Source organism: Bos mutus, chromosome 14, assembly GCF_027580195.1.
Source record: "Bos mutus isolate GX-2022 chromosome 14, NWIPB_WYAK_1.1, whole genome shotgun sequence".
NCBI lineage: Eukaryota > Metazoa > Chordata > Mammalia > Artiodactyla > Bovidae > Bos > Bos mutus.
Genome location: NC_091630.1, coordinates 51,244,314 through 51,270,480, shown reverse-complemented (window position 1 = coordinate 51,270,480; position 26,167 = coordinate 51,244,314). Strand labels below are relative to the sequence as shown.

General features: G+C 36.4%; 1 protein-coding gene across 1 annotated transcript in view; it reads right to left on the bottom strand.

The window, feature by feature from the left end:
* Positions 1 to 8,182: 8,182 nt before the first annotated feature.
* The window catches only part of VCPIP1 (valosin containing protein interacting protein 1), a 28,429-nt gene continuing 10,444 nt past the window's right edge, over positions 8,183 to 26,167 (bottom strand). The window contains exons 2-3 of the mRNA XM_014477354.2: positions 24,033 to 24,119; positions 8,183 to 13,025 (exon numbers count right to left, since the gene is read on the bottom strand). Coding sequence (XP_014332840.2) covers positions 12,154 to 13,025; positions 24,033 to 24,119 — 959 coding nt within the window. The 3' untranslated portion in view covers positions 8,183 to 12,153. The remainder of the gene's footprint in view (positions 13,026 to 24,032; positions 24,120 to 26,167) is intronic.

Here is a 26,167-nt window from a genome sequence, read left to right as displayed (position 1 = left end):
GAGCCGCCGTTTGAATCTGCGCACGCGGCCCCGAACCTCATTGGCTGTGGTGGCCGCACGCGGGGGGACAAGGGCGGGGCGGGGAGAGCGCGCGCGACTGAGGGCGGGGCTGGGGAGCTGGAAGCCGGGACTGGAACTCGCGGGAGTCCGGGAAGGAGCTGGGAGCCAGGGGGTGTGGCCGTGGGCAAGGCTCAAAGGTCTTGCTGTGACAGGACCCGGACCGCGCCGAGCGCCGCACCCGAAGGGGCGGGGCGCCAAGGGCCGCGCTGGGGCCCGCTGGGAAAGTGAGTTCCAGGCTCTCCGAGAGGCGTGTCCGGAAGCGGCAGCCAGAATCCAAGCTTCTCCGGGATCGCGGACGGTGTCTCTGGATGTTGAGCAGTACCGTTCACCGCAACCTTCTCTCGGCCAAAGCTCCTCAGTTCTCGGGGGCATCCCTCATCACTAGTTAGGAAGCTCAGTCTTTGGATTTGAGATAAACCTAACCATAAAATTTGCGCGGCCGTGACTGTTTAAGCAAAAATGCGAGCTTTTTTTTTTTTTTTTGCCAGACGTTGTAACTACTGATCTAGTGAAGACTCTGTAGCGGGAAGGAGCAGGAGTGTGACAGGTGAAAAAGTTCTTAGTTGGACACATGGAACGGGAAAGGGAAATAATCCGGGTCTGCGGCTGGCCTTCAAAGTACTTTAATCTCCTCTCCGACTCTTCGGGAAATAACTGCTGCGCTCGGTGAAGGAGCCCTGGTCCAGAAGGAGAATGCAGGAAGACAGGAGCGGACTGGGAATTTCGCCCAGATAAATGAGTAGTCAACGGTAGAAGGTGACCTTCTCTCGCAAGAGAGCCGGGAGGAAGTGGGGAACCGCACTGCAGGACCTTCTAGCAGTTACAACTACTCTAGAGGTTTCAAGTCTAATACCCACGAAATGCTCAGTTCAAGCAGCATGAAAGTAGATTAACTACAGTAACGATTAGAAATGGTAAAGGATGCAAATTGCAAGGTAACATGCTCTACTGCATAGAGCACGAAACCACATGTTAATATTGTAACAGACTTATATTTTGCTATTTTGAAAATTTACGCATCAGTTTTTGCAAATCAGAGATGCAGGTGCAAATGTGTACTAAGAAGAGCTTGCATGCACTACTTTCAAAACTTAAAAACACCTGGCTTTTTATAGTTCCTTTTTCTCAAAGTATGGATTCTGGTAAGGTAAAACAGCCTTTCTTTCAAATCATTCCTTAGTATGTCGCTAGTTCATTTAAAAAAGAAAACCTAATTTAGAAAGTAATGTCTTTTGAAAACAATGTTTTCTTTACTCCTGGGCCATGCATTACTCCGCTTATTTACATCCTAACAAGAAACAGAGTTTCTGCTATATTTTAGGCTGTAGTCGGTTTTATACAGAATACTATTTTAGAGCTTGAAGAGAGTTATTTTAGATTTTGACAGCAAAGCGAATTCTTTTCATTTTAGAGATAGAGAAAAATATAATTCCTCAGAAAGGTAACATTGCAGATTCATGTAAATTAGTTACAAAAAAACAAAATGGGGGCTTCAAGTGATTCACAGTATTTGAGTACACATACTCAAAGAGTCTGCCTCCAATGTGGGGAGACCCGGGTTCGATCCCTGGGTCGGGAAGATCCCCTGGAGAACGAAATGGTAACCCACTCCAATATTCTTGCCTGGAGAATCCCATGGACAGAGGAGCCTGGCGGGCTACAGTCCACGGGGTCGCAAAGAGTCGGACACGACTGAGCGACTTCACTTCACTTCACTTAAAGATACCATAACCTGTGACTTGTTTTTTTTTTTTTTTTAATCAAAACATATCTTTAATAAATTTACTTCTCAAAACTCAATAATGAGAAAAGCAATAAAAAATGGGAAATTAGGGCAGACACTTCACCAAAAAAGATATACAAATGGCAAATAAGTAGCATGGAGAGGTGCTCCACATCATTAATCATTAGAGAAATGCAAAGTAAAAGCTCAGGAGGTACCATTGAACAGCTGTTAGAATGGGAGGGGGAATGCTGTACTAGTGTTGGTGGAAATGAAGAGGCCGAGCAAATATAACTTTCATACATTGCTGATAGGAACGCAAATGAAACAGCCACTTTGGAAAACAGATGTTTACAGTGGCTTTATTTGTAATCACCAAAAGCTGAAAACACAAGGAACATTGTCACACATGTACTCCTCAGCACCCCAGGAGTTCGTTTTGAATAGTCTGTAAATGCTTCCCAAGTCTTTCCACGGAAGTATAGGGGAAAATACCACACGGGCGAAGGCTGGGGACGAGTGCTGGAAATTTCCTTGAAAACTGTCTTAGTTTTAAAAACTCATTTGTAACTATAAAAATGAGTTTTAATTATGTACTGATTTACTTTCTCACTCCAAATCTTTAAATAAATCGCCTCACTATTGCTAATAGTAAATAAATAAGCAGAAGGTACACCATGCTTATCTTTCACATGACTGTACCAGCTTCTTATCCTAGAAAGGCCAAGTACCCCAAAGATTTGCCAGTGTTAGTGTGAAAAGCTTATGCTGGTTTAATATAGTACCTAATACACTGTAGTTTCAATAGAGCTGTATCAACCATTTCCATGATTAGATTTTTGTCTAACTATTGTTAGCTTGTCCAGCCCCTAGAATAGTGATGTACTCAGATGTGCAATATAACTGCAAAATGAATGGAAAAATATAAATTAAGTACATAAGTAAATATGCTTACCAGGATGCAAAATGTACAAATTAAACCAGATTTGAAATACCATTTTATGACTACTGAGGTAGCAAAATTTTTCTAAATCCTGCCAACAAAGTTTGAATAATTCTTTGATGTATTAAAACTGGTGTAATCCTTTTGGAAAGCAGTACAGAGCAAAAGCCATAAATGTGTGCACAGCCTTTGACAAAAATTTAGCTTTAGAAATATAATTCAATACAAGCAAAAAAGATGGGCTTCAATGCTAATAGTAGTATATTCCATTAGAACCCCAGTTTGGAAGCATTCACATTTTTAGACTAGTTTAAATGGTTTGTCAGCAGTAAAAAAAAAAAAAGTATGGCCAGTAAAAAATAGTGTAATATTAAGGCAGTGCCATTAAATGGCTATTACACTACTAGGCCCTCCTTGGTGCTTCACATGCATTAGTCTTAGGTAACATCCACAACTGCTATAATCGTAACAACCCTATGAGATAGTTACTGTTATTTTCATCCACTTTATAAATAAGGAAAATTGGGTACCAAAAGGTTAATTTGTCCAGGGGCATACCTTGACAGAACCAAGATTTAAATTAGAGCCCAAACTCTAAATCACTCTACTACCTTAGTATCTATGGGCATTCAACTATAAGTATAGTGTAGGTGTAGAGACAGTGTGGTATAGTGCACAGAAATAGCAGCAGAACTGTATAATTAGGATGACGTCATTTACATAAACAAAAACTCAGGGGAGTGTATATGTGAAGATGTGTCTAATAGTCTAGAAGGCAATCTGTGCAGCTCTATGGAAATCACTCCAAACTGTTGAACAGTGTTTTATTTTGCAGAGAGGAATGAAACAGGAACAGAACAGGCTTTAACTTTTTACCACATGTACTTTTGTATGATTTGACTTTGTTTTTAATCATAAATTCCAGGTTTCTTTTTTAATTAGAAAAAATTAGTTGATGATAAACTCTAAAAATTGCTGAAAATCCTAGAAAGAAATAGAACACATATGGTATATAAAACTTGTTCCAGTATTGATAATGCTAAATAAGCAAGCTTTGGCAGAATAATGAAACCATATATTATGTATTCAATATGAAAACCAAATCAGGTTTTGAACTCTATTTTGAGGGAGCTTCCCTGGTGGTCCAGTGGCTAAGTCTATGTATTCCCAATGCAGGGGCCTAGGTTTGATCTCTGCTCAGGGAACTAGATCCCATATGCCCCAACTAAGAATCCATGTACAGCAACTTAAGACCTGGTGCAACCAAATAAATATTTTTAAAAATAAATCTGTTTTTAATATGTAAATGTATTCTGTACAACGTCTATCTCCCCACTTTACATTTACATTACAAATCTCTACTGTATATTTAGGGTGCTATTTTAAATTTAATGGAAGTTACAAATAGAAACCATACTAACATAAGCAGCTAGAGAATTCTTAGTTTGGCTTTTAAAGGCAAAAAATAAGGGTGGTTGAACTGCAAGAAAGAAATACTATAAGAAAAAAAACATTTTAAAGTATCCCAGTTTCAACTCTGTCTTCCTTGCTTCTATCCTTTTCTGGTAGATAGAATAATGCCCCCCCTACCCTTCCTCGCCCCCCGCCAAAGAATTGATGCTTTTGGACTGTGGTGTTGGAGAAGACTCTTGAGAGTCCCTTGGACTGCAAGGAGATCCAACCAGTCCATCCTAAAGGATATCAGTCCTGGGTGTTCATTGGAAGGACCGATGTTGAAGTTGAAACTCCCAATACTTTGGCCACCTGATGCGAAGAGCTGACTCATTTGAAAAGACCCTGATGCTGGGAAAGATTGAGGGCAGGAGGAGAAGGGGACAACAGAGAGGGAAATGGTTGGATGGCATCACCGACTTGATGGACATGGGTTTGGGTGGACTCCGGGAGTTGGTGATGGACAGGGAGGCCTGGCATGCTGTGGTCGATGGGGTCGCAAAGAGTCAGACACGACTGAGTGACTGAACTGAACCCCCCAAATATGTCCACTTCCTAACTCCCAGAACCTGTGAGCATATTACCTTAATGGCAAAAGAGACTTTGCAGATATAATTAAAGATCTTGACAGTTTGGAATATCTACATGGACCTAGTGTAATCACAAATGTCCTTTAAGAGTGGAGGATGTAAGCAGAAGAGTCTGAGAAATGGAAGATGTTACACTGTTAGCTTTAAAAATGAAGAAAAGGGTCATGAGCCCAGGAATGCAAACAGCTTCTAGGAAGTAGGAAGTCAGGGAAACGGATTCTCCTCGAGGCTCCGGAAAGGAACACAGCCCTGCTAACACCTTGATCTTAGTCCAGGGACATGCTGTCTGTACCTCTGATCTCTAGAACCTTAGAATACTAAGTTTGTATTGTTTTAAGCCACTAAATTTGTGGTGATTTGTTACAGCAGCAGTAATAAAATAAGAGAAATAGGAAACTACCTGCTCTGAAATTTTCAACATTTTTGACCTGGCATAATAAAAATGTTGCTTTCTCTTCAAAAAGTAATCTTTCACAGTGTGTAAATTTTAGCCCTGACTTACAGCAAATGAGCCTACTAGCTGAGGATTTTAAACCAAAGTTAGGAATCCAAGATAAGGGAGAGGGTACTTCCCAAAGGGAAGTCAATTTAGAAAATTTTGGGAAGTCTGTGGTGATTGAAAGTTGTGACTGCCAGGCCTAGAAACAGAAAAATGAGAGTGAACAAGGAAAAACTATGTTGAGTTCCGGTCAAAGTTCAAACAGGCAGTTAAGTGAAAAACCTGATAATTATTTAAGCCTGGAACCAACTCCTTTTTACTTATAAACCCAAGTATTCAAAGTATGGGGGGATTTTGCACTCTTTTAAAATACACCGACTATACCCAGAAGCGCAACTACTATGTAAACCAGGGCAAGACTGTATTTTACTTTATTCAGACTTAAGAGTTGTTTGCCTGTTTTAGAAAATCACACCAGTGAAGGTATTAAGACACTCAAGATTTTAAGACACTAATACAGCCCACCGGTATCTATTTGCAGCTATTGTCTACATATGTATCAGTTGGATTAGTTGTGCTTCAGAGAGGTTTTATTATAAATCTCTTGTTTCTCATAGGTAGAGCACTCAATTGGCTTTTAAAATTATCTGAATTTTATTTCAGTAGGATATAAGGACTAGAATATATTATTATAAAAGGGGGATACTGGCTCCAGGAGGGTTGAAAATATTTATCTAAATATTATCTGAAATCCATTCATATTCCTCTTGTATCTGCAGTATTTTTGTTCTTTCCTTTCAAACATTTTATGGCGGGGAGGGAAGCTCATATTTCTTAAAACGTGTCTCGACTACCCAATTAGTCTTAAGTCTTTTCACAATCTAACCTTTACCACCATCACACCATTGAAATTGTGGCTGTAAAAGTCACCAACCCCTATTAAAACCAATGGACACTTGAAGAAAGAAATCTGTTTTGCCTGAACTTTCTACAGGATTTGACGTCGTTACTCCCTTTTGCTTGAAACTTTGGAAGGGATGGGCTCATACCCATGTCATTTGTGTCATCAGCATATGCCGCCAGCGAGTGAGACCACGATGACACAGTCACCAGAACAAGACAGTAACAACTGTTAACAGCTTGTAGTAGAATGGAGGTCTTCAGAGGCTCCACGACTGGCCTTAGGTCAGAATGTATTAGTCACAGAGCACAAGACTGTCAGTTCAGATTTCCAATGTTGCGTGTGGTCATAAAGCTCTTGCCTAAAAACTGAAACGCATAACCATTCAGTTTTTAGCTCATTAATTATATACCACAAATAAAGAAAAGCTTAACATAATGTTATGCCCCGAAAGTGAATTCACTCAGTCATGTCCGACTCTTTTGTGACCCCATGGACTGTAGCCTACCAGGCTCTGCTGTCCATGGCATTTTCCAGACAAGAGTACTGGGGTGGGTTGCCATTTCCTTCTCCAGATCTTCCCAACCCAGGGATCAAACTTGGGTCTCCCGAATTGCAGGCAGACTCTTTACTGTCTGAGCCATCAGGGAAGCCCTAGGTATGATTTATCCCATTTAAATGGCAACTGAGCTCGTTACATTGATGAGTAAATAACAGTAATAGTTACACCAGTGAAAGTCACTCAGTTGTGCCCAACTCTGCAACCCCATGGACTATACAGTCCTTGGAATTCTCCAGGCCAGAATACTGAAGTGGGTGGCCATTTCCTTCTCCAGAGAATCTTCCCAACCCAGGGATCAAACCCAGGTCTCCCACATTGCAGGCAGACTCTTCACCAGCTGAGCCACCAGGGAAGCCCTTAGTATGTCAAGCACTGTTCTAATCATCTGATATGTGTTCACTGGTTTTATCCTCACAAAAACTCCAGAAGCAGGTGTTATTATCATCATCCCAGAGATGAAACTGAAGCACAAGGGTCACACAGTAAAGAGATGCCAGGGCTCAGATCTATAAGGCTATTCACTGACTACTAAGTTAGCAGTCTAACAAAATGGACATTAAGCATATACCTTCAACTTTAAAATATCAGTTGTGTTGATTATTAAGCTATACAAGTGTTATTTAATACTATGTTCTATATTTTCCTTCATTATCTATAGCATTAAAAAACACAAAAACAAGTTCTCTACTAGAACATCTTTAACAAATGTGATTTGTTAAATCATGTGATTTGTTAATCATGTGATTCAGTAAGCATCACATGACCTAATTATGTAATATGTCTAAGGAAACTTGGCTTGCTCTTTTCTAATTAGATCCATTTCATTTGCACTGAAATCTGCATTAAGGGGAGAAACCACTGTCTCTATATAATATTCCACTGAAGGAAGTTTTTAAAAAAAAAAACTTTATTATACTAAGAATTCCTTTATAAAACTGAACTATATTTTCATGCATTTTAATAATTAGGTATGATTCCAGGAAACTAAAGAATAAAAGGTTAATATGGAGAAGTTGAGGGGGAAATCAGTATGTATTAACTTACAGTTTTATTACTGATATAAAATTTTCAAATACTGTACAGTGAGGTGTGTTGTAGAACTCTATATAGATATGATACACTATCACCAATTATTACTCAAGTGTAATATATACAGCAATCACAAAATCAGAAAATAATGGATAACAGCCAGTGCCTTAGGGATGGTAGAACATCTATACTATTTTATTCAGCAGTTAAAGCACTTGCTACTTAATTTTTTCTAAATATTTACACTATTACACTTATTTTTACATATTCTAAATAACATTTCCCTCCAAAAAGCAGATCCTCCAGCTCTTGGCACTAATTCTCAAAGTCAAATGAACCTAAAAATACTGACAACCTTTTCAGGCTTTTACTGCTCTACCACAGGCATAAAAGCTCAGGAAGGGACTTGTGCATTCTAAAGAAAAGTATGCAATACCTTAAAATTTCAAATACTAAGTAATTGATACTCACAAGCACATAACATCAACTAAAACTTTTTACTAGTTTTCCTTTTCTTTTACAAGAGAATAATCATCGTATTAATATTATACTACAAAAGCATGTAGATTCCATAATTTAAAAAAATTAAATGTCAGATATACAAGTAATGGCATTTTCTCCAATAATTCACAATTTTTACAATTTCTGCTATTTTGGAACAAATGTTAAAATTCCCACGATTTAAGTATCATTAAATATGAATTGAAACACTTAGCATCTCAAAGAATTATTAAGAATGGCAGAACTTACAATTAACTATAAATCTTACATTGGTAATATAGCTCCCCTTTTGTTAAGTAAACATTCTACTGTGGTGTTTTCAAATGAATACTTCTGGTTTGAAAAATTATATTGTGAAGAGCCTGAGGTTGTGCGATTTTGTTAAATTACATGATAACCTTGACATGTAGGATATATCTATACCCCAGCTTAGAGTATGTATCTGTTACTCTTATAAAAGGTGATTTTAAAGTCATATTAAATGATGAATGGAGTTTAATTCAGTTCTGCAAAAGCTTTTATGAAAATCTTAATATGGAAACTTTGTTCTGAGAACCATGAATCTTAAAAGTCTGCTCTGTGGTATTTTATGTATGGACCCAATTAAAATTCTTGTTGAAAAATAAAATGGTACTGATATTCTGAAATAAACATTTTATATTGTCACTGTATTGACCAAAGCTTAAAGACAGAAATTACAAGTTTATTTCATACCTAAAGGTTAGTTATTAGTGAGGTCTAAATTTTTTAGAGAAATGTTCACTAGCAGCCAGTTAGTAGTTAACTACATAAAATAATACTGTTATAAATTCTGCATTTAGTAGCTAACAAGTGATGTCAGTACAATTCTCAAAAACCTGTCATTAGTAGTGAGTTGCTAGCAAGTGATCTTCCCTGAGGTAATAGATCATATGCAAAAGTTTGCTAATTTCCAATAAAGTTAGATTCTTAAAAATAATGGCAACGAGGACCTGTGTGGCTAGGAACCATAGATGCATTTCAGATTGACATCTTAATTGCAAGCAGTAGACTTGATTGCAAAAAACCAAACTAAAACTCATCAGAAGATTTAAAGCAAATTTCAGTCAATAGCACTTGCTAAATGTCTCAGATCTTTAGCTTAACTTTTCCAATAAAATACCTTAAATACAGTGAAAGGAGGGGAAATGGGCCTTAGACTTGCTCTTTAGTTCCTGAGTAGCCCTTCCCTGGGTGTTCATTATATTCTAGCTCATAATATTTGACAGTATCTTGTTTTCTTCGATTTCAACCAGTTTCTAACACCAGTATTCTAGAGACACATCATCTTCAACTCTACCTGGACCGCGGGTCATCAATGCAATCTTGGTATGACTAACTACGCTTCAACTTTCAGTTAAACACTGCAAATGTAATTTAACTATAGGACTGAATTAGAGTTATTATGTTTAATGGAGAGCTAAGAAAATATTTTAACTAATTTATGATCCCCAGTTTAGACTCAAAGTTGTGGCAATCACAAAAGGTAGTTCTAAAAATCATTCCTGTAATTTATGTATTTGATGATGGTAACCATATGGAAGGACAAATAATGATAGTCTAGAACTTAAAGAAATTCTAAGACTTTTTTGTGAAGATTCCTGGCCCACTTCTCAAATCCATTAATTCCTGCAACCGTATTTCAGTTGATTTAAAATAATGTCAAGAAACCTGACCATTCTCAGCATCAAGCCTTTTATTCTTTATCAAGGGAGAACCCAAACTATTATTAAAATATTCACACCTAAACCAGCTTCTAAACAGCACTGCCGTAGCAAGAGAAATTAATACTGTTGTCAGAGATTGAGCCTGCCTTCTACTATCCACAGGTACATTCTAACTTGACTAAAGGGAGACTTAATAGGGAGATAAAATGTGTAGCTGATGTTTTTACTTTAAGCTATGAAATGTATTTGTCAGTTATCAAACATACTGAGCCACAGGTGAAGAAAATATTTGTTAAAGAAAAGGTGATTATATCGTTTACCTGGAAGCAATGCATTTGTTTGTGAAAGTTTTCCTGTATTTAAACTAAAAAAAAGGGGGGGGGGGTGTTCAGTGGCTGAAAAAGCCAAAAATAATTATAGTGGTTAGTGATATCTGTAATTTTTAAATTTAATACAGAGAAGTCACCTGAATTAACTAAATGGGAAATACTATTTGGGAGCCACAGTTCTTACTGTAAAACTAATACACAATATAAAAGTTCTAAAATTTCCTTCTATTTATAGACATAGAGAAAGGTATTTGAAAGTAAATTTAGAAGAATGGAGATAAAATGTGATTTTAAACAGGTGATAATGTGATAAAACCCAAATGTGTATCTTGCTCAGATATCACCTGCAAAATGTCTAAGGTTTCCATTCTTTCCCTATTCAAAACGGAGTAGTTTGTTTAATAAGTGATTCAGGCAGAGACACTTTCATAGAAAGAAACCAAAACCTCCCTTATTTGGAAACACAAGTACTGTCTATATTCCTTATGAGTCAATTTGCTGAGATTTTTAAACACCCGATAACATACTTTCTGATGTACATTTTCTTAAAATGCAAACGGTCCTGCATCTATCACACGAGCAAACAGAGACAGCCAGGCTTTGAATGCTCTAGATAAGAGATTGTATTAACATACATTTTGTCTTTCATCCATTCAAATTCAACTTAATTTCAGTGAACAGAGGAAAAAGATGGATTAACGTGTACATTTCAGAATACAGATTTGCAGAATAGGTTAAAATAGTGTGATGCCAATCTCAGGATAAACATTCTTTAAGGAGTAAACATGAAAGCTGCTTCTTGAGGAAACAGGCACTAAAGGTTTGATGAATACACTATTTAAGCAAATGCCCAGTTGATCAGGGTATGATGCAGTGAAGTTTGCATCCAAATCCAAGTGAAGCTAACAAATGAAGAAAATATAATGGATTCTAAGAAAAAAAAAAGGAAACATTTTTGGTTCAGAGGGGCTCAAAGACATTTAGCATATACAAACTTAAATACCATTGATCAAAATTGTAGAACAATGTAACCCATTCATAAAGATAAATTCTTATTTATAAATTCTCTGTGAATCTGACAAACTCTGAAAATTAGAGATTAACTACTGCTACCATTATTTTTTTAATTATTTTTCTACCACACTTTGCAATCAACTTTTCTGCAAGATTAAAGAACAAAAATTTGGTGGTACTTGACCAGGCCAGGATTCAAAATAATGGTAACATATTATCAACACCAGAGCACACAATTGGCTGTGTTGGCTCAGACAGCAACATTACTGAATCACATTGACTTTATCATTCTAGAATAGATACTTTACCCCAAGCTTGCTCAAATCAGCAAAATGTTATATATCATTACACTATATTCTCAAGATATTTTCACGAAGAATACATATCTCTATGAATGTGTTTACGTTCACAGAAATGTCAGGATCCCAGTGTCTAACATATCCTTTATGAATTTCAAGATACAATTTAGTTCAGATAACCTTCAAATTTACATAAATCCTTTGACACGCTAGTAAGTATGTGGAATGGTTATCCTGATGACATCAACATTAGCAAAATCTTATCTTCCCCCAGTTCTAGCCTTTTGAGAAATCAAACAGATATAGCAAGAGAATCTTCATGTTTGCAACATTAAGACTTTCATGGAATTAAAATTACAAAGAACTTCCAATGAACCACATATATGGAAGTAACTCATTTTAGCAGATCTAATAACTATTTTACAGGAATTCAGAGCCAGCCTGGGCAGCAGTATATTAAAAGCTATTGCCAATCACACACTTGCTATCATGCACTGAATAACTAGATATAATCTTTGAATTATATACGTACAAGATTTTGTAATGACTAATCAAGTTATGTGGCCCAGCCAACAAATATTACATATTCACAATAAACATTCTGCCTTTATTAGCCTCTAATTAAATCAAGAGTGATCCATTGGCTCAGTTGTGTTTGTCATCTCAGCATCTTGACTATCCATCTCTTCGGGCTCCTCCACGGAACTTCCCTTTTGTGCTTCTGACCTTTCAGCAAATGCTGCTTCCAGTGCCTCTGCCACACAGCCATCGGCTGTTTCTATATTCAGATTTTCAGTGTCACCAGTTGGAGAAAAAGATTCAGGTGAGCCAGTCTGAAGACTCCCAGACTTCACAGAAGAACTCACAGCTTCCACTTTCCTTTGAGGAGGATCAGATGGTGACTGCTCTGTACTTTGATCCCGCAAGTGCTTGTCCATCGACGCCTGAATAGAAGACACCATTTCCTGCAATTTTTTCCGCTGGGCCTCAACCATATCAGGATCAAGCTGCCTGCTGTCTCTCGTTGTAACTACTCCAGGAGCTATTCGAATAAGCTCACTGTTACTAGGAGCAGCAGTGAATACAGAAGGCTCTGTTTTAATGGAACTACTACTAAAGTCTGTCCCTGTCGTATGCTTCCTTACAACTGGAGTCTCCCTGGCTCTTGGGTCAAGATGTGGGGTACTGGATGCAGTTCCTAGAGAATGCCCTTTCCCCTGAAAGGCCGTTACATTGTGAAGTTGCTCAGATTTCTTTTTCACTACTCCACCACTACCTAGTTTTAATAACCCATGTGAGGGGCTTGATTCCCTACTTCTTGTAGTAGCCTCTGCTCGAACCTGACTTACAGCCTCTTTAACTAAATCTTCAACATCAGGACCGATGGGAAAATGTCCTGCAGCGTCCACACACAACTCCAGTCTATCTTCAGAAGCATTATAGACAAAGGTTTTGCCAGGCAGATGTGGGAAAGTACAATGCTTGCCATCAGCCATACCTTAAGAAAGGAAAAAGAATTTAACACATTAAAATCTTACTTTAAAGGTGGAGTAAAGACAATTATAATTGAAAGAGTAAACCTCCAATAATAATTTACAGGTAACAGCTGTCAAAACAAAATTAATTAGCAAATAATTTATTATACTTATTAACATAATTTAATACATTACAAAAAAAAAAAGAAATACCACCATAAACCTTAAAGTAGTTCCCCAGAGGGTTTGAAATATATATATCATTAACCTATTACAAAGTTAGGAAAGTTAGTCTTGAAACAAACAGCTGAGTTTAATTAAAAAAAAAAAAACTAGCACTAGTGTTAGTAAAGCATTTGCTTAGAGTAAAGCAGTAAGAAAATGGACTTTCATTTAATAAAATTCAAATTATAAACTTTAAAAATTCCTGTAAGGGCAAAGTGTTGTATACATACACATGTTGCATAATACTGAATTAAAAATCATAGTAATTTTATTAAATTACAGAATACCAGGATAAAAACTGTGTGTATATATGTGTTTTTCACAAATATAAAAAGTATGAACTTTCAAAATAAGATATTCCATAATTAAAGTAGTCAATATGGGGGCACATTTAGGAAAGTTAACATTAAGGCTTAAGTATAATTGCAAAGACTTAAGTATAACTGCAAGAACTGACATCTGGTCACAATAAATTAATAATATCTTCTTTGTATTCATGTTACAACTCTTATTCTTCTCTGGCAGATGAGAACCACCAAAATAAGAGTGAGTTGTCAATACACCTCAAATGGCCCAGTGTGATATGCTTTCTCATAGTCAACTGATGCAGCAGTAGAGGGTAAGAACTTTAAAGCAGGCTTCCCTTCATTTTCCAGCTGAAGAGTTTGGTCTCACTAAGTGGTACTTCAAATGTTTACACTTTTTCCAGCCTGGGCATAAAAAAACTGCATGTGTGTTTTAAGCTATCCAATATCTTTTTACATGTTAAGTTTGTACACTGTAAGTTTACTCCAAATATGCAAAAATCAGACTTTTCAAATTTTATGAAACCATAGATTTTTCTATGTTTAAAAAAATGAAAGAGAATTTATAATAACATATGGGTATGTTTATAGCAAAATATAAAGCCAAAAGCAAACTAGTTTAAAATGAAGGACTGTTAGCAAGTACTATGGAAATTCAGAGAGGGGAAGGATGAGTGATATCTGGAATGCTTTGTGGGCATTAGGTAGTCTTAGAAGTATTAAGAATAGTTTCTTCCTTTCTGAAAAAAGCTACAGAATGAGAGTAAGTTCAAATAAACATTCATTTTGGCGGTAAGTTAAAGATCCAACGCGGATTTCCTCTTAGCAGTACAACATTTTTGGCAGAAAGAACTGACAAAAATAGATGGACAAACTTTAAAATCAGAGATGTCTAAATCGTACCTTTCAGAGTACAACCCTGAAATGAGTTTTACCTTCTACCAATCCCCTACCTCAGAGATCTGTAAACCATGGCCTAGGAAACAAAGGTAGCAAAGAAGACAGACTTTGAAATGGTAAGGCCAGGGATTCCCCGGGGCAAAGGTTTTACACAGTTATTTCAACAGAGAACAGCTACTGAGTCTCACTATGTGCCAGGAACTAAAGTAGACCCGAAGATTAAAAAATAAAATATAATTCTTAGGAGATGGATATAAATAGATAATTATAACACAATCAGGTAAGTGTAACAATGACAGTACTTCAGTTCAGTTGCTCAGTCGTGTCCGACTCTTTTCGACCCCATGAATCGCAGCACGCCAGGCCTCCCTGTCCATCACCAACTCCCAGAGTTCACTCAGACTCACGTCCATCGAGTCGGTGATGCCATCCAGCCATCTCATCCTGTGTGGTCCCCTTCTCCTCCTGCCCTCAATCCTCCCCAGCATCAGAGTCTTTTCCAGTGAGTCAACTCTTCGCATGAGGTGGCCAAAGTATTAGAGTTTCAGCTTTAGCATCATTCCTTCCAAAGAAAACCCAGGGCTGATCTCCTTTAGAATGGACTGGTTGGATCTCCTTGTAGTCCAAGGGACTCTCAAGAGTCTTCTCCAACACCACAGTTCAAAAGCATCAATTCTTCAGCGCTCACCTTTCTTCACAGTCCAACTCTCACAGCCATACATGACCACTGGAAAAACCATGGCCTTGACTAGATGGAATTTTGTTGGCAAAGTAATGTCTCTGCTTTTTAATATGCTGTCTAGGTTGGTCATAACTTTCCTTCCAAGGAGTAAGTGTCTTTTAATTTCATGGCTGCAGTCACCATCTGCACTGATTTTGGAGCCCCCCAAAATAAAGTCTGACACTGTTTCCCCATCTATTTCCCATGAAGTGATGGGACCAGATGCCATGATCTTCGTTTTCTGAATGTTGAGCTTTAAGTCAACTTCTTCACTCTCCTCTTTCACCTTCATCAAGAGGCTCTTTAGTTCCTCTTCACTTTCTGCTATAAGGGCGGTGTCATCTGCATATCTGAGGTTATTGATATTTCTCCTGGCAATCTTGATTCCAGCTTGTGCTTCTTCCAGCCCAGCGTTTCTCATGATATACTCTGCATATAAGTTAAATAAGCAGGGTGACAATATACAGCCTTGACGTACTCCTTTGCCTATTTGCAACCAGTCTGTTGTTCCATGTCCAGTTCTAACTGTTGCTTCCTGACCTGCATATAGGTTTCTCAAGAGGCAGGTCAGGTGGTCTGGTATGCCCATCTCTTGAAGAATTTTCCACAGTTTATTGTGATCCACACAGTCAAAGGCTTTGCCATAGTCAATAAAGCAGAAATAGATGGTTTTCTGGAACTCTCTTGCTTTTTTCCATGATCCAGCAGATGCTGGCAATTTGATCTCTGGTTCCTCTGCCTTTTCTAAAATCAGCGTGAACATCTGGAAGTTCATGGTTCATGTACTGCTGAAGCCTGGCTTGGAGAATTTTGAGCATTACTTTACTAGCGTGCGAGATGAGTGCAATTGTGCAGTAGTTTGAGCATTCTTTGGCATTGCCTTTCTTTGGGATTGGAATGAAAACTGACCTTTTCCAGTCCTGTGGCCACTGCTGAGTTTTCCAAATTTGCTGGCATATTGAGTGCAGCACTTTCACAGCATCATCTTTCAGGATTTGGAATAGCTCAACTGGAATTCCATCACCTCCACTAGCTTTGTTCATAGTGATGCTTTCTAAGGCCCACTTGACTTCACACTCCAGGATGTCTGGCTCTAGGCGAGTGATCACACCATCATGATTATCTTGGTCGGGAAGATCTTTTTTGTACAGTTCTTCTGTATATTCTTGCCACCTCTTCTTAATATCTTCTGCTTCTGTTAGGTCCATAGCATTTCTGTCCTTTATCGAGCCCATCTTTGCATGAAATGTTCCCTTGGTATCTCTAATTTTCTTGAAGAGATCTCTAGTCTTTCCCATTCTGTTGTTTTCCTCTGACAGTAGTTAATTCACTAATTACTTGAGGATTATATAACTCATGCAAAGCACATACCACAGTGCCTAATATAATATACATCAGGCAGTCAACAGTTTTAATTTCTCTTAGATCAAAAGGTTTTGTAATTGCTTCCAGGTTTCTACTGTGAAGCTTTCCCTTGGCTATTCCTGGAGAGAATCATAGCACCAACACATTTATCACAGTATTACTTAACAATGAAACAATGGAAACAATCTAAGCTTTCAACAAGAAGAGAGGGGTTAAGAGAACTGCAGTCTATCTACCTAACAAAAGTAATATGCAGCTACTAATACTGATATAAATAAGTAACCTATGATGCCTCAGATAGACAATAAAACATGCATGATGGTAAAAAAGGAAAGTACTGTAATTACAATCATGCCCAAAAATGTATAAGAGGAATATTTAGCAGTTTTACGTCATGTTCCCCATTTTTATATTTCTAGCCTTCTTAAACTGTTTAAAAACTTTAAAATATATATCAAAAAATCAATGCAAATACTGTGTTGTGATTAAACATAATCATTTAAGCTGTACATAACTTACACAGTCCTCTGAATTTTAAGAATCAAGGTATATTAAAATTTCTATATATATATATATAATATCCACATTTCCACTGGACATATATACCAACAGACATGTATATTTATAGCTACATTCTTTCTTACATCAAAAAACTGGAGACTACGTAAAGTGAATCAGAACAATGGATGAATTATATTAAAATGATAATAGAATACTGTGCAGCAGTGAAAATGAACAAACTAGTTGAGCCCATGAATTTGAATGAATCTGAAAAAAGAGCTGCATAAGAGAAAGTCACAGAGAGAATGTACACAGCATAATTGCATTTTTATAAAATCCAAACAAAGCACTAAACATTGTAAGGTTAGATACCTAAAAAAGTATTAAAACTAAATTTGCCATTCATCTCTGCATTTATCTCTGTATAAACATCTTTAAGGAAACTTACTATGGTTTAAGCAAATTAATTTAAAAACACCTTTCCAAACATAAACACCAGGAATATTAAAAGCTGATTTGTTATATTAGGCAATATGTCTGTTCAAACATAAATATAACCATCTATCTGTTAAGAGTGGATTTGAAAGTAAGAAAATTATGCTCTTTTCTAGTTTTTGGAGGGTAGGGGGTGTATGTGTAGGGGGTGAGGAGGGGGCATGTTACACTTTTGAGTCTTTGTTCACGGGATGAGGAAAATGATCTGCCAAATGAATCTGTCCTAAAAATACAGATAACATTTTACCACAAATATCAGATGAAATTATATTTGAAAGGTAAAATAATTTTCTGATGGTGGCCCATTTCAAATGGCTATGTGATGGTCAAAAAATAATTCTGCAAATTACAACTGGGATTAGCTAAGTAATTATTAGGTACCAGGCCGTTGGCTAACTGCTTTATGTGCACAACCTCATTTTATCCTAGTAACAATCCAAAGATTATCACACCTACTATACAAACAAAGACACTGAGGCTTAGAAATCACACTGGACTAAGCAGTAGAGCCAAAATTTGACGTTAGATGTTCTTACTCCAGAGCTCTAAACTATCTCCTAATAAGAATAACCACCACAGGTAAGATTTGAAAAATATAATGAGTCTGCTGACATCTAACCCACACACAATTCACCCATTTTTAAGTGTACAGTTGCGGAGAAGGCAATGGCACCCCACTCCAGTACTCTTGCCTGGAAAATCCCATGGATGGAGGAGCCTGGTAGGCTGCAGTCCTAAGAGGTCTTAGGGGTCGCTAAGAGTCGGACATGACTGAGCGACTTCACTTTCACTTTTCACTTTCATGCATTGAAGAAGGAAATGGCAACCCACTCCAGTGTTCTTGCCTGGAGAATCCCAGAGACGGAGGAGCCTGGTGGGCTGCCGTCTATGGGGTCGCACAGAGTCGGACACGACTGAAGCGACTTAGCAGCAGCAGCAGTGTACAGTTGAATGTTTTTTTTTTCAGTATATTCAGAGTTGTGTAACCATCACCACAGTCACTTTTAGAATATTTTCATCATCCCAGAAAGAAACCCTGAGCGCATTAGCAGTGCCTCCCATTTCCTTCCCCCATCCCGTTCCTGGCTCCAGGCAACCACTGGTATGTTCTCTAGGTGGGCCTATTCTGTCATTTATATGACTTTTCGTGTAAGTGAAATAATACAGTATACGGCCTTTTGTTTCTGGCTTGTTTCATGTAGCATATTTTTAAGGTTCATCCATGTAGACTGTACCAATACTTCATTCTTTCTATTGCCAAGTAATATTTCATTGTATATATATGCCACATTTTACTCATCTAGTCATCAGCCGATAGACATTTGCATGCTTTCCACTTCTGACTATTATGAATAATGCTATTACAAACATTTGTGTACCAGTTTTGTGTGGACAGTGTTCATTTCTTTCTGGTACACATGTGAAAGTGAATTGCTGGGTTGTACAGTAACTCCATCTTAAATCTTTTGAAGAAACTGCCAGACTTTCTCCCCAAGCAACTATACCATTTTACATTTTCACCACAATTTCCTTGCCAATAGATCTTATTATCTGTCTTTTTGTCCACAGCCTTACTAGTGAGTGTAAAGTACTAGCTCATTGTGTCTTTGATTTGCAATTCCCTATGGTTAATGATGTTGAGCATCAGTTCATGTGCTTATTGGCCATTTATATATTTTCTCTGAATAATGTCTATTCAGAGTCTTTGCCCATTTTTAATCAGGTTGTCTGTCTTTTTACTGCTCAGTTCTTTATATTTTGGATACAAATCTATTACCTGATAGACAATATTCAAAATCTTCTCTCACTCTGTGGGTTATTTCACTTTCCTGTTGGTGTTCTTTGCAGCACAAAACTTTGCTTTTTATCTACTTTTTTCTTTTGTTGCTTGTATTTTTGGTGTCATATCTAAGATTTTGCCTAATCCAAAAGCAAGATGTTTTATGCCTCTGTCTTCTAAGAGCTTTCTAATTTTAGCACTTATACTCAAGTTTTTTACACATTTTGAGTTAATTTTGTATTTGGTGTGAGGCAGAGGTCAAACTTCATTACTTTACATGTGGATATTCAGCTGTCTCAGCACCATTTATTGATAAAACTATTCTTTCCCTCATTAAATTGTCTTAGCATCACAGCTAACATTTTAAAAATAATTTCAAACTGAAAACAAAAAACTATTTAGAAAACCATCAAGAGAATAATCATCCTTATACCACCCACCACAACCCTCCTACACAAAAACCAACTGAGGGAAGTTATTTTCAGTTCTGTGAAAGACACTGCATAAGGACCCCAATTACTGGGGGCCTTATGATCAGTTACAATTAAATAATAACTTAAAAAAAACATGAACTGGTATCAATATATTTCAAAAGGTAGAAAGAAGTGACAGATGAAAAGTTAAAAAGAAAAGGATGCCAGAAAAAAAGCGGGGAGGCAGGGGGATGCTGAAAGAGAAATCTATAGCTTTAAATGCTTATAGCAGAAAAAAAATGCTTTAAATGCTTATAGTAGAAAAAAAATTTTATAATCAATAATCTAAGCTTCTATCTAAATAAGCTTGGAAGTACAAATTAAATCCAAAGCAAGCATAAGGAAGGAAAAGGTATACATAACAGCAGAAATCAATGAAAATGAAATCAGGAAAATACAGAGAAAACCTATGAAACCAAAGTTGTTTCTTTGAAAAGATCAATAAACTGATAAATCACTAGCTGGACTGGTCAGCAAAAGAAGAAAGGCAGAAACTGCCAATATCAGAAATGACAGAGCTATAGGCCTTACAGACATTAAAAAGACAGTAAGGCAGTATTATAAACAACTTCATGCCAATAAGACTACTAACTTAGATGAAATGGACAGATTTCTTACAGGCAAAACTAACAAAGCTTACTCAAGAAAGGGATTAACCTTAAGAGCACTTTATTAAAAAAATTAAATTCACAGTTAAAAACTATCCTATAAAGAAAATTCCAAGAACAGATGGCTTCACTGGTGAATTCTACCATTTAAGAAAAAAATAATATCAAAGCTATAACACTTCCCAACTCTATTTTCTGAAGCCAAAATTACCCTGATTAAACAGTCATTACAAGAAAATAAGAAAACGAGATGGTTAGATGGCATCACCAACTCGATGGACTTGAGTTTAAGCAAGCCCCAGGAGCTGGTGATGGACAGGGAAGCCTGGCGTGCTGCAGTCCATGGGGTTGCAAAGAGTTGGACACAACTGAGCAACTGAACTGAACTGACAAGAAAACCACATACCAGTATGCCTCATGAATATGCTCACAAAAACACTCAACAAAATACTAGCAGTTGGAATCCAGAATGTGATGTTGGTTCAACATTCAAAAATAAATCAATGTAATTCACACTACCACCAAACTAAAGAGAAAAGCCTTAAAATATTATTTCAACAGATGCAGGGAAAGAGCATCCGATAATATTCAACATCCATTTACAATACTATAAAATCATCAATAAACTTATCAGGGCATTTCACCTACAGGTTTGAATGCTTTCCCCCTTAGACCAGAAACAAGGCAAGAATATCCATTCTCAACCCAAAATACAGTAATCAAGACTGTGGTATTGGTGGAAGGAGAGACATACAGATCAACAAAATAGAAAAGAGATCGTAGAAATAGACTCACATGAATAAGGTCAACTGATTGCTTTAAAAGTAACTTTACTGATTATATGCTGTATATAATTCACCTTTTTCAAGTGTCTAATTCATGGTCAATTGATTTTTCAAGTGTCTAATTCATGGTCGATTGATTTTTGAATACAAGCCTCCAATAATTCAATGTATAAAGTATACCTTTTCCAATAAATGGTGCTGGAGCAACTACTGGATATGTACACACACACACACACACAAAATGAACCTCATCTCATACCTTACAACATATTAAAAAAATCAATTCAAAATGGATCATATACCTACATATAAATTAAAACTATAAAACTTAGATAAGAAAATACAGAAGAAAATTTCTGTGACTTTGGATTAGGCAAAGACTCTTGGATAGGACACAAAAAGTATGAATCACAAAAGACTGTTAAATTGGTTATCAAAATTATAAACCTTTGATATTCAAAAGATAATGCTGAAAGAATGAAAAGACAGGTTATAAACTGGGAGAAAATATATCCAAAATACTTATCTGATAAATGATGTGTGCCCAGAATATCTAAAGAACTCTCAAAACTCAATTAAAAAAAATTTTAAACCAATTTTAAAATAGGCCAAAAAATAACAAGATGCAAATAAGCACAGGCTTCCCTGGTGGCTCAGACAGTAAAGAATCCACCTGCAATGTGGAAGACCTGGGTTTGGAAGATCCCCTGAAGGACGGCATGGCAACCTACTCCAGTATTCTTGCCTGGAGAATAATCCCCATGGGGTTGCAAAGAGTGGGACATGACAGAGTGACTAAGCACAGCACAGTACAAATAAGTACACAAAAAGATGCTCAGTATCATCAGTTATTAGAGAAATGCAAATTAAAACCATTATGAGAGAATAATATAAATCTTTTAGAATAGTTTTAAAAATAAACACTAATACTACCAAGTGCTGAAGGAATACAAAATGACCCAGTCACTTTGGAAAATGATCTGGAAATTTCTTATAAAGATGAGCATATACTTACCACATGACTCAGCAATCCCACTCCTAGGTATTTAGTATTTATCAAAGAAAACTGAAAACATCTGTTCACACAAAGACCTGTACACAAATGTTTTTAGTGGCTTTCTTCACAGAAGCCCAAAACTAAAAACAAACTAAATGTCCTTCAACTGGTCATAGGATTTTTAAAATGTGATATATACACACAGTGGAATACTACTCAGCAATAAAAAAACAAACAAAAATGAATAACCTATTAATACATGCACCCAGACAGATGGATCTCAAGCATTACATTAAAAATTGAAATTAACAAAAATTTTTTGTAAAGAGGCAAGATGATAAATATTTTAGGTTTTGTAGACCATATAGTCTTTGTCACAACTATTCAACTCTGCCAGTGCACTGTGAAAGCAGTCCTATGTAAGCATAAGAGTGGCTGTGTTTTAATAAACTTTATATACAACAGGCAGTGAGCCTGAAATAGCCCACAGGCAGTAGCCTGCCAACCCCCATGTTCAATCAAAAAGCCAGACACAAAAGATTAAACTATATGGCCCTATTTATATGGTGATATGAAAAAGGAAAACAAATAGGGACAGAAATCAAATCAGTGGCTGTCAGGGCTAGGGATAGAGGTAAGGGATTAATTAGAAGGGCACAAGGCAACTTTTTGGAATGGTGGAAATATTCTATATATTAAGTGTAGTAGTGATTATATGACTGCATATGTTTGTCAAAATTCACATGCCCATATACCTAAAAAGGATGAATTTTATTATATGCAAATTATGTTTCAATTATCTTGTCAAAGAAAGGGAGGGAGCGAGGGAGGAAAGAAGCAAGCCAACTGGCCATTTTCTGGTCCCTGATTCAATAAATCAAAAGAAAAAAAACATTTTTTTTCAAACAATCAAAAATCAAGGAAATTTAAATACTGCCTGGTGATATTTTAAAAACTATTGTTCATATCTTTTAGATGTGATAATGGTATTAAGGTTAAAAAAAAAATGAGTTCTTACTTTTAGAAATACATACTGAAGTCTTACAGATGAAATTATGTCTGAGATTTATTCTAAAACAGTCCATTTGAGAGGGGATGGATAAAAATGTACTGATAATTACTGAACCTGGGTGGTAGGTAAATAGGGGTTCATTACATTATTCTTACTACTTTTATATGTGTGAACATTTCTACAACAGCCAAATTGGGTTTTGTTTTTTTAACAAGGAAAAAAAAGTACATGAGAAAGAAAAAACATAAAATAGAGATTATGCACTTGGTCTAAAGAGGTCAGGTAGGTAACAAAGTGAGAAAGCCAGACTGATAAAAGTCAGAAGCCAAAAGCATTCACATTAAATCTTTGAAAAAACGTATGGTGTCTAAACATACACACTAGCAATCTCTCTCTTAACACCTTAAAACTCTGAAGATAAGTTACACACTTGCACATATCTTTATAAACAATACATACACAATGTGAAAAGAAGTTAAATGTAAAGTGAATTATTTCCTAGACTTCAGAAAATACTGAGGTATATAGTATCACAGTCCAACACAACAACAACAACAAAATGCTGCATTATCTGATTCTGGGATGGACACTAGCACTATAAATAAACTGGCCTCTAATTCTACAATTTAAATGAGAAAATATGAAAAAGAAAGTGATAGGAGATTTTTTAGTAATATTATAGCAGAAAACATAGTTGATCATATCAGGATAATAATTCATTCTAACTAGGCAGACTGATACAGAAGAATATATACCGTAACATTGGAAATCATTTTAGAAGAATATTATCTGAACTTTCTTAAAACCTTATAATAGCTTGAGTGGAGATATTATCCAAGAATAAAGTCAGAAAGCAACTATACCCATGGTTTTCTTCATAATATTGTAGAATACGCCACCCTGCTGGAACATGTGAGGAAGACCTTTTGCATAAGACCATACATCTTCTCCTGTAAAATAAAAAGATACAGTATTAGCAGAAAACCAGAGAGTTCAACCCAGGCTTGCTTTAATATGGATGAGCCTCAAACAGAGATTGTAAGGCAGATATTCTAAATAAGCAATGCAGTCTAGTATAATATACCATTTAGGGAGCAATGTGGAATGAGGGACTATGGCCCCTCTAAATGCGACAGCCATTGCCAAGTGCTGTCACAGAAGAATATAGGTCCAATGGTTCAAGAACAAATGGCATTTTAAGAGAAGCCAGAAATCCAAATTTCTAATGTCAATTCTCCCAGTTTTTAAACACAGGAACTGATTCAAAAATGACTTTAAAACTGCATGAGTCAATACTGGGCATATTAAACAAAATATACATGAAGACTCAATCCAGTTTAAAGTAAACTAGTACGCAACTATGGACTAGAACGACAGAAATGGTTACTGAAAGATATTTATGTTTTTAAAGTAGAATATAAAAATATATTCTATATTTATGTAAAAACTAATAAAAGCAGATGGAAAGGGCTAGGGAGTAAAGTAAATAGGCAGACTGAAGATAAGTAATTAATGTATTTTGTTGTTCCAAAGTTGACTTTTTAAAACAGAAATTTGCTGGGGGGGAATGATGAGATTTAGAATAAATATCAGAAGCCCACAAAATAGCCACAAGCAAACCACCATTTCACAGAAACATATTTTTCAAGAACACCCTTTGAAGTGCCTATTATCAATAAGAAGTTTCAAATAAAAAGTTAAGAATGATAACCACTATCCAGGAAGTTAACAAAGAATGGAAGGAACATAAAAGTTATTTTGGTTTGTGGAATATGGTTTTTCTGTGTGTGTGGTTTCATTATTTTCTAATTTGATAAGGTATATGTACTGCTTTTATACTCAAGACTTTATAAAGTTGATTTCTACTAGAAGACAATACTGTTGGATCTGAGCTTTGAATGGAGGTTATGATAATGTGAGTTAAGCATTCTGTACCTACAATCTCTCAGAGCTCTAACCCCTTTCCACATTCATAAACAGGAATATGAATCTGCAAGGGAGTTGGTGAAAGTATAAAGTTTAAAGTGTACAACAAAGCCTAAAATATATAAAAAGCCTCAGCCACTTAGCGTTTCAGTTAATTAGAACATTTACTTACACATAAACACTTCATTCACTAATGATACAGTGCAACCGGAATATGGCAATATTTAAGGGTGAACACAGAAGTTTAATTTAAAATTTTGAATATTAATAAGAAACCCCAAATACAGAATGTTAACAACTCTGTCAGAAGTTCTGACTGCTGAATTTATCATTGAACTTTACTTGGATTACTTCTCCGGTGGTAACCTTTCATTTAGTTATTATCAACATTATCTTAAATGTACTTAGTATTTTATAAAATACTCTAGGATATCAATTGTCAAATATTCTAGAATATCAAAACGTATCAAAAATTATATGGTAGCACTTAATTATTTGGTCCGAATCTAGAAGTGAAGTGAAGTCGCTCATGAGTCGCTCAGAGTCATGTCCAACTCTTTGCGACCCCATGGACTGTAGCCTACAAGGCTCCTCTGTCCAGGGATTTTTCCAGGCAAGAGTACTGGAGTGGGTTGTCATTTCCTTCTCCAGGGGATCTTCCCGACCCAGGGTCGGAAACTAAACAGGTGCCAAAATAATAAACTGCTCAGAACTGACCACCCAAATACTAGTAAGAAAAATGATGTGTCTTAATACTACTTTATAAACCCAATGATTCCTTACTTAGCAGGCAGAACTCTAAAAAGAAAGAATTCTACTGAAGTGCTTATCAACCCTGTGTTTTCGTCATGTCCCTAAGGATTCTTTTTAGACATTATTTTCCTAATCTGCCTTCCTAATGACATCTGAATACTACAGACACACTGTTTATCTGGTTATGTATTACGTATATATCTTACACTTGTTTCATTAAATAGAGTAAGATTTATTTTACCCTCCCCCAAGAACCAAGTTTCACCCCCTTCAGACTATATGGCCCCAGTCAGTATGCATACTCTATTGCTTTAAGGAA